Source organism: Oncorhynchus mykiss, chromosome 24 (assembly GCF_013265735.2).
Source record: "Oncorhynchus mykiss isolate Arlee chromosome 24, USDA_OmykA_1.1, whole genome shotgun sequence".
Classification (NCBI taxonomy): Eukaryota; Metazoa; Chordata; class Actinopteri; order Salmoniformes; family Salmonidae; genus Oncorhynchus; species Oncorhynchus mykiss.
The window spans coordinates 33,410,326-33,419,906 of NC_048588.1; the positions used below are offsets into that span (position 1 = coordinate 33,410,326).

At 45.7% G+C, this 9,581-nt stretch overlaps 1 protein-coding gene across 2 annotated transcripts; it reads right to left on the bottom strand.

Moving 5' to 3' along the window:
• Positions 1-23: 23 nt before the first annotated feature.
• On the bottom strand, positions 24-6,315 carry ctsc (prepro-cathepsin C). 2 transcript variants are annotated; one of them, XM_021581483.2, is made up of 9 exons: positions 6,170-6,315; positions 5,502-5,900; positions 5,082-5,227; positions 3,894-4,054; positions 3,158-3,313; positions 2,209-2,327; positions 1,308-1,439; positions 986-1,218; positions 24-869 (listed from the first exon to the last, which is right to left on the bottom strand). In XM_021581483.2, exons 2-9 carry the CDS (start codon positions 5,659-5,661, stop codon positions 603-605), a joined length of 1,374 nt encoding a protein of 457 aa, XP_021437158.2. In that variant the 5' UTR covers positions 5,662-5,900; positions 6,170-6,315; the 3' UTR covers positions 24-602.
• Positions 6,316-9,581: the final 3,266 nt, after the last annotated feature.

Consider the following 9,581-nt stretch of genomic DNA (forward strand, 5'->3'; position numbering starts at 1 on the left):
TGTCAATATATAAAAGTCACAACATATTTCTAAAACTTTATTTTTTCAAATTCTAAAAAAAGGCAAACAAAATCTGAACATGCATGATGTGATCTTATTGGAAAACTGACATTTCTAATGAAAGGCAACATTGAATCATACTGCATCCCTTCCAACAGCATGAGCCAGTCCCTTTGAACATTCCCAGGAGACTCCAATTTACAGCATCAGCAGAGATAAGAGAGGACAGTACAGAGATGACTTGCAACAAGGAATATATTTAAGATCACAGGACAGTCTCCCCTGAGATTACAGATAAAGAGTAGAGGTTCTCTGCCCTCCTATCAATCACCAGACTAACTACAAAATACTAATAAAACTACAAATCCCAGTTACAGGGAATTATAGCAGGTTCCCTTTTGGCATCATTCACAAAATTGCATCTGACTGGCAAGGATCAGACTGTCTAGCAAGCGTGGGGAACACTTTTACAGTCACCAACTCTGACAACGTCCCAGCCATTTCAAAATACCACATTTATATGCAATTGTAGACTTCAGGCTAGGTTCCAATTGGGAAAATGCCTAAAGATGAACCCTTTCCCTCCCACCCCCGTAGACCCTCTACAGTTTAGGGATGGGCTTGGCTGCCACAGCGATGCTCTCGATGGCACACTCGTCAGACCCCCGTCTGACCCTGAAGAAGCCCTCCTCGCCCCACTTCGTCCCCCAGCTGTTCTTCACCACCCAGAACTTCTGACCCGTGACGTGACATTGGCCGTAGCCCACCAGCAGCACCGCGTGGTTGGTCAGCTCAAACGGGTTGTAGGAGTCATGGAGGCCCGTGTGGTGGTAGATACCCTCCTTGTAGTGCATGAAGTCAGGATACACCTGGACGAGAACAGTGTGAGGAAGACCTGGCCATTTTGACTTAGAACAACTAATACTCGCCATTATTCATATAGAGCTAGCCAATGCTCAAACCAACGTGTGTGTATGTGTCCCACCTCAAAGGCCACCCCCATGGGTCCGTTCTTGACCAGTTCCAGCATCATGGCAGACTCGCTGCAGCCTCCGTAGAACCCTCCGACGTAGCTGTAGTCCGAAGTGTAGTGGCGGAGACAGCCATCGGGAACGTCACACGGGGAATCTGTCCCAGCGTACGGATAACACGACTCTTCCACGATCCCAAAGTCCTGGACGTACTTCCCAATGAGGTAGGGGAAACCACCGTCACAACCTGAGAGGGAGAAGTAAGAGGGCTTAGATATGGGAGAAATACACAAACACCGTTAAGGTACAATTATGCAGAGTGTGTTCGCTCATTACCTTGGGAGTACTGGGAGCAGGACACGACCTGCTGTGGGCTGAAGATGGGAGTCTCGGTGTTGTTGGTTTGGAGCCGGACACGAGCCTCCAACATTCCCATTAAGGCAAAGGAATAGCAGCTACCACACGAAGCTGGAGCCCACAGAGTACCAATCAAACCCTGCACTGTCACAACCAATCAAAAACCTCACTGTAATATCAGTCACCACTAAGAACCAGACACCCAGTCAAGCAGTCCGTGGATCATCTTTAACCTGCAACTAGAGTTCTGTGGGAATGAATCCTAAAAGCCCATTTATGCTGGAGATGAAAATGTGGTCAGAGGCTTCACATGGAGGGTGATGCAATTGTGGAGCCTCCGGAGGTATGCAGAGGCAAAATGAAACTCCGTATCACATCGAGCCTCCAATTGTAACAACGCAGAGGGCGCCGTATAGCTCTATTGACATGATTGGTTGACAGGTGGGGGAGGTACATCCTGTATAAAACAAACTCACTTCCTTCACAATAGTTCTGCAGTAAATGCTGTACGGCCACTGTCGACCATGCAGAGCCTTCAGTAAGGCCCCACTTCCTCACACAGCTATTAAAACCCCTCAACAGAGCCCCTAAATCCCAGCCCTGCCGTTGCCCTCTCAGCCAGCTATGCAACAACTCATTACACACAAGCATGTTGTCTGTGGGGTTGAGACAGGAACGTTGGCCACTTTAATCCAGGAAGAACCATTGATTTAGCAGTTCTCTAACTAGGACAGGCAGTGGTACCCTGCCCTGTAGAGGACATTCCTAAGGCCTCAGACACAGCAGCAAGGCTGAACATTAAACACATGGGTTGTGAGAGGAGACATTTTGCCAACAGTCACGATAGACAAGTGTAGGCATTTGACCCCGCGTGCGTTACCCTGGTTGCGGACAGGACTGAGGTAGTTGACTCCGTTGACATCTCTCCAGTCCCAGCGCTCAGGGAGGCCGGCCGCCATCTTGGCTAGCGTTGATGTCACAGGGGCGGGGCCAACACGTCTGGGGAGGAGCATAGACTCATACAATAAGGGTACACCATGGGCATGTTTTGCAATGAATCCAAAATGAGTGTTCCTATTGAACACCTTTAGGTACTACCTCAGTTTTAGAGTCCTGTTTCATACCTACTGACCACCACCAAGGTGATCTCTACCCCACAGTCTCCTGAGGTGATCACTAGTCCCCCCCCACACTATGGATTGGTGTCACCATAATGACTGTACTTAGTTCAACATATTTCTGACACCAAACCATTCCTTTAAAATCCATGAGGGGGGAGTGAACGAGTGGAGAGAAATACAACTCAGCTGGGGGTTGAGAGAGAAAGAAACCTCAAGCATTTGTAAGCCTCTTAGTATCCGTCATACCAGAGCAGTCTAGACGAGTTGGGGCCAGAGACTGTGTCCCATTATCCTAAAACAGAACCCTCTAGCCTTGGACTCATCTGCCATGACTATTCTCTCCAGGGGTACAACTGTCACTGTGGACCTGTCCCTCCCACATTATGAAATTGCTTTTGTCACCCCCAGTTTGATCGTTGGAATGTGATGCTAAATGAGGCGAAGGTGTGCTTTAGGACCATGCAGACGCCGCCGAGCAGTCAGGTGGGCTGTGTGGAGTGTTTGACAGGATAAAATATAATAAATGATGTCCCCCCCACACTTAAAAAACAACGTTAAGCCCCTGATTGTCACCCTTTTCTTTCAGAAGTAACAAATCTCACAGCTGACAGACATCCTGCTTCTTCCTTGTGTGAAGTTCACCAAAATGAGTTTCATAATAATTGAATTCCTGTTTCAATACATAGTGTCACAAGTGAATGACTGTACCTGGGGATGTGTGAAGCTGGTCCCCCGGCTCTGTGCATTAGCTGCTGCAGAGTGTAGGTCTCATGTTCGCTGTAGGCCATGGCTTTCCAGGAGCTCTGAGCCATGTTGATGGAGTCAATGAAGTCCAGGTTGTGTTTGTAGGACCTCTGGAGGAACCTGGGGGAGGGGAGGGAGGAGTAAACAGACCTACACCAACCTGGGGGAGGAGTAAACAGACCTACACCAACCTGGGGGAGGAGAAAACAGACCGACACAAACGTAAAGACTGCTTCTACATTGCTTGCTGTTTGGGGTTTTAGGCTGGGTTTCTGTATAGCACTTTGTGACATCGGCTGATGTAAAAATCAGGCTTTATAAATATTCATTTGAATGAATTGATTGACATATACCCCACATGAGAGGAGTAAACAGACCTACACAGCCTGAAGGAATGAAAACAGAATGAACAAATGCAGGAGCACTAGAACAGCCAGACGGAGAGAGCACTGCTCAGACCAGAACACATGACTCACACAACACATGAGCAGTGACTGACAGCCAACGTAAAAGAGAGTCTAAACTAAGCAGACTGCTTGTTTTTCAATATGAGCAATGCTCACACTAAAATGGGACCATGGATGAAAATAGCCTTCTAGACAATTATAGGACTTTAATGTGAAAACATAGGTGATTATTGGAGAGCATTATTATTGGGCACAGAGTGTCAAGCCTGCTATAAAACCCTGAGGCTACTCACAGGTCATTGGGATGGTAGCGGTGTGTGTCTATGGAGCGAGGGGGTGTTGGGACAACCCTCTTGGCAGTGAAGCAGGCCCAGTTGTTTCCCAGAGAATCATGGACCCAGCCTGGCAGAGTCTGGTCACAGTAGCTGGTCACCTCAGAGCCCTGCTCAGAGTACTGGAACAGAGAGGAGAAAAATCAGTCTGTACGAGGCATCCCTGTGTGTTGTGTAGAAAGAGGACGATCACATATTGAATCTTAATGGCCCGAGTTAAAGATTAAAAAACAAGAGCTACAAGTCAGTGAGGTTTTATGCAAGTGGAGGTGGCAGTTACCCTGATAACCGCTTTCAATATGAGCAGACAGTGTGGCGTTATGAACAGCAGCAATGAGTAACTAACAATGGGCTTTTCCAGTGAACCATGTGGTGTGTCACTGTGCTGAAACAAGTCCAGACGGTTTCAATAAGGAAGTACAAGTGACGTGCAGATGTCAGCTAAACCATGTAGGAGGGACAACACTGAACATTTCCCCTGATAGTCACAAGGAAGTCACGTGACAAAGCCAAACGAAATACAACCCCAAATGAAAAAGGATCAACACTCAAAGTATCTTTGAAACACAAGCCTGAATATATCAGTGTAGCAACTGAGATGTAAAAGTCAGATTAGTGATTGAACTACCAACCCTGCAATAACAGGAAAGGTGACCAGCCACGTGTCTGAAACTTAATGTACAAGGCTACAAGGTAGGAGGACTTCCATCACGGCCAGCCCGGTCATCAGGAGGAATATTGATGGCATTGACTGAGCTAAACTGACCAAGATGCACCTAACACATAAAACCTCACAATTCTGCCCAAAGTCAATGACAGTTCCTCTCAACCAGTGGCATATGGGTTTTTACATGAGAGCTTATGCCACCCTTTGATAATCAGTGTCCACTGCTTGTCTATTCCCAGCACACCTCTCCAGGAAGCTGCTATAGAAACATCTGTGCAGCACGTCAACATCCCATCAACAATCCTGTAGCAGATAGAATATGGTAGAACAAGGATGTGGTCTTTTCTGTAGCCTACAGGCTGGAGATTAAATGACAATGTAATTCCATATTCACCAAAAATGTTCCAGACCTCTTGACATAGATGCTACTGTTATAGACTAAAGTGGAACCCTGAATGAAACAAGTGAGATCTTAAACCTGCCTTGAAGAAGCCAAACCACTTGTAGTCGTTGAGGACAACCTCAAAGCCCTGATTGTAGATGAGGGTGAAGAATCCCGTGTTCCCCAGGTCGTCCACCGCCACAGACAGCTTCTCCAGGCGCACCGTTATCGACTTATCAATGGTGTCTTTTTAAAAACAGAGACATTTTGGTAATTACTACTCAATTAAAATGTGAGCTTCTTCTGTATTGCAAAGTAAGACGGGGTAGACATTGTAACATTGGGCAGAGGTGAAAGTTGTAACAATTACACAATGCTCGATATAAAAGCTAAATCAATAGCCTACAAACTAAGGCAATAGACTACCGGGTCAAGTTAACACTTGAACCAATTAAAAGTTTGTTACATAGCCTACTTGATTGCTTAAAGCGTGAGGTCGTTCCGTATTTCCAGCTCTTACCCATCATGGAGCAGTTGATGCCTTTGTCTTGTCCCCCCTTCGATACTTGGAACACCCAGGTGCCCAACAGGTCTTCATATGTGCAGTTGGCCGGGGTATCAGCCTGGGAGCCCTCCACCCAGAGCAGGAACACACACAACAACACACCGCTCACCTTCATCGCGTCACACCACGCTCCTGTTTACAGCACTACGCAGAGATTTGAATCTACGATAATAACTAACAAGGAACTTGAGTCTACGTATAAGAACAAATATAAAACGTTAAGCTATACTTCCCCAAACTGCGATGCACCTGCGATACGGGTTTGTTCCTTGTCCTCTGCGATTTTGTACAATCAGAAGAAACTTTCCCTTCAGTCATATGACCCGCTGCAGCTTATCACGTGACTCGCTGGGGCTTTTTGAGAGAAGACAAATATTATTTATTATATTGTCAAGAAAGCCGAGTGACCCCCTCTAACAACGGAAATACATGTTCTCAATGATTGAAGGCAAATTAGGTCAGGTGGAACCATTGTAGCCAATGATGCACAACGTAGTCATTTTTCTCAAAGTTACCGGAATGCAACGTGAATCCAATTATATCAGTACATTTGTAACAGCCTAAACATTACGAAACTTCTATTTGATCAAATTAGCCTCTAGTAACTCGACACTTTCACATACAGATTTTGGGCGAAGTAAATCCTCTCGCGTCACCTGTTCCTGTCTGGAGGAGAGGATCGAATTGGAAAGGGAAACTGCAAGTGTCGGTAATGACTTTGGGGTGTTCCTTGTTGAGGCAAATTACATTCAATTGGTTTTCAGCTGTGAAGACACTTCACTTCAGCAACTCTGCTGTTGCTGACTTTTAGAATCTGTAAGTCTTTCATCAGTGAAAGACAAGCGTTTTATTGGATAATGAGAACATTCAATATAATTTTTTATGTTTTTTTAAAGGTGTGTGTACAGGATATAAATTCAGCAACAACAAAACACGTCCTTTCACTGTCAACTGCGTTTAATTTCAGCAAACTTAACATGTGTAAATATTTGTATGAACATAACAAGATTCAACAACTGAGACATAAAATGAACAAGTTCCACAGACATGTGACTAATGATGTGAAACGGCTAGCTTAGTTAGCGGTGCGCACTAAATAGCGTTTCAATCGGTGACGTCACTTGCTTTGAGACCTTGAAGTAGTAGTTCCCCTTGCTCTGCAAGGGAACGAGGCTTCGTGGGTGACTGTTGTTGATGTGTGCAGAGGGTCCGGCGAGGGGACGGTCTAATGTTACATTGATGCTGTTGACCCGGATCACTGGTTGCTGCGGAAAAAAGGAGGAGGTCAAAAGGGGGGTGAGTGTAACGGATGTGAAACGGCTAGCTTAGTTAGCGGTGCGCTCTAAATAGCGTTTCAATCGGTGACGTCACTTGCTCTGAGACCTTGAAGTAGTAGTTCCCCTTGCTCTGCCGCGGCTTTTGTGGAGCGATGGGTAACGATGCTTCGTGGGTGACTGTTGTTAATGTGTGCAGAGGGTTCCTGGTTCGTGCGAGGGGACGGTCTAAAGTTATACTGTTACACTAACATAAATGGTGCAGTGGTTCTTAACCTGGGTTCGATCGAACCCCAGGGGTTCGGTGAGTCAGTCTCAGGGGATTTACATGTATAACGGAAAGTGATGGGAGTCAGTGTCCTAACTGCATGATATGCAATGCCAAGTTGAGCAATTCTAGTCTAGCACCGGCAAAACTAAGAAAACACTTCCTTAAGCTGCATGGAGATGGAAAATACAAGAACACAACGCTCGCTGAATTCAAGGTGAAGAGAGCCAGATTCGATGAAAAGGCTACTCTGCCTGTTCTCGGCTTTGTACCCATCAACAAACCGATCCTCACAGCATCGTACGAAGTTGCTTATCTGATCGCAAAGCAGGGCAAACCACACACCATTGGTGAAACACTCATAAAACCAGCTGTGTTGAAGATGGCGAATATCATGTTGGGAAAAGAGGCTGAAGTTAAGTCCCAAATCCCAAATTCCTCTTTCAAATGACACCATCAGCGACAGAATAGAGGACATGAGCAAAGACATCTTGGCTCAAGTAGTTGCAGATCTGATTTCAAGCCCGGCAAAATTCAGCCTTCAACTCGACGAGACCACAGACGTTTCCAATCTAAGCCAGCTTGCTGTATTCGTGCGCTATGTGAAAGACGACGTGATAAAGGAAGATTTTTTTATTTTGTAAGCCTCTTACAACAACAACTAAGGCAGCCGATGTGAAGAAACTTGTGGATGACTTCTTCAAAGACAACAATCTTTCGTGGGATATGGTTTCTGCAGTTTGTTCGGACGGAGCTCCAGTCATGCTGGGAAGAAAGTCTGGTTTTGGTGCGCTAGTGAAAGCCGATGCACCACACATCATTGTTACGCATTGTATTCTGCACAGGCATGCGTTGGCAACAAAAACCTTGCCTCCAAAACTGGCAGAAGTATTAAAATTTGTAGTGGAATGCGTGAACTATGTGCGAACTAGTGCTCTGCGGCATCGCATCTTCAGTGAGCTGTGTAAAGAAATGGGCTCTGAATTCGAAGTACTTCTGTACCATTCTAACGTTAGGTGGTTATCCCGGGGACAGGTGCTGAATCGTGTTTTTGCCGTGCGTGTGGAATTAGCCCTGTTTTTGCAAGAGCACCAACATTGTCATGCAGATTGCTTCAAAAATTCTGAGGTCATTCTCATTTTAGCGTACATGGCTGATATCTTCGCAGCTCTCAATCATCTCAATCAAAAGAAGCAGGGCGGTGGAGTCAACATCATCGAAGCGGAGGAAAACCTGAAGGCTTTTCAAAAAAAGCTACCGTTATGGAAACGATGAACAGAGAACAATAACTTCGCAAACTTTCCCCTGCTGGACGACTGTGTAAGTAAGATCGAAGATGTATCTGGAATCGGAGACATTTCTGTACCCGCGGAACTGAAGCAAGCAATTGCCACGCACTTAGATGAGCTTGCAAAGTCTCTCGACGGATACTTCCCTACAAGAGAGTCATATCCAGCATGGGTGAGACAGCCGTTCACGTTTAGTGTTGAGACAACAGATGTCAATGATGAAAACCTCGATGAAATCATTGAAATTCAGCAGAGCCAGGTTCAACAGCAACTCTTCAGAACAAGAAAGCTTTCAACGTTTTGGTGTCAACAAATGGTAACGTACCATGTTATGTTAAGAAACCTCTGGAGATTTTCATACCGTTTGTTACAACATATCTTTGCGAGCAATCCTTTTCGAGGATGCTGGACATAAAAACGAAGAAAAGGAACCGACTTTGTTTGCGAAAATGACATGAGAGTGGCACTTGCCAAGGTGAAGCCGCACATTTCTGAACTGGTCTCTGAAAGGCAACAGCAGAAGTCACACTGATTTGCAGTAAATATTCATTATTATGTTTTTGTGTGAAAATGATCATCTGTGTGAAAATGTTTTGATGATTTTGTTCTTTGAACACAGTGATGTTGATGCACAGTTCATTTTGTGCACCAGTCAAATATATACCTATGTTTTGAATTAGATTTTTTTTTTCAAGGGTTCGGTAAATGCGCATATGAAACTGGTGGGGTTCAGTACCTCCAACAAGGTTAAGAACCACTGGTATAATGTGTCCCTGAACAAGGGGGGGTGTTCAAAAGTAACAGTCAATATCTGTTGTGGCCACCAGCTGCATTAAGTACTGCAGTGCATCTCCTCCTCATGGACTGCACCAGATTTGCCAGTTCTTGCTGTGAGATATTACCCCACTCTTCCATCAAGGCACCTGCAAGTTCCCGGACATTTCTGGGGGGAATGTGCCTATCCCTCACCCTCCGATCCAACAGGTCCCAGTCGTGCTCAATGGGGTTGAGATCTGGGCTCTTCGCTGGCCATGGCAGAAAACGGACATTCACGACAATCACGCACAGAACAAACAGTATGGCTGGTGGCAATGTCATGCTGGAGGGTCATGTCAGGATGAGCCTGCAGGAAGGGTACCACATGAGGGGGGAGGATGTCTTCCCTGTAACGCACAGCATTGATATTGCCTGCAATGACAACAAG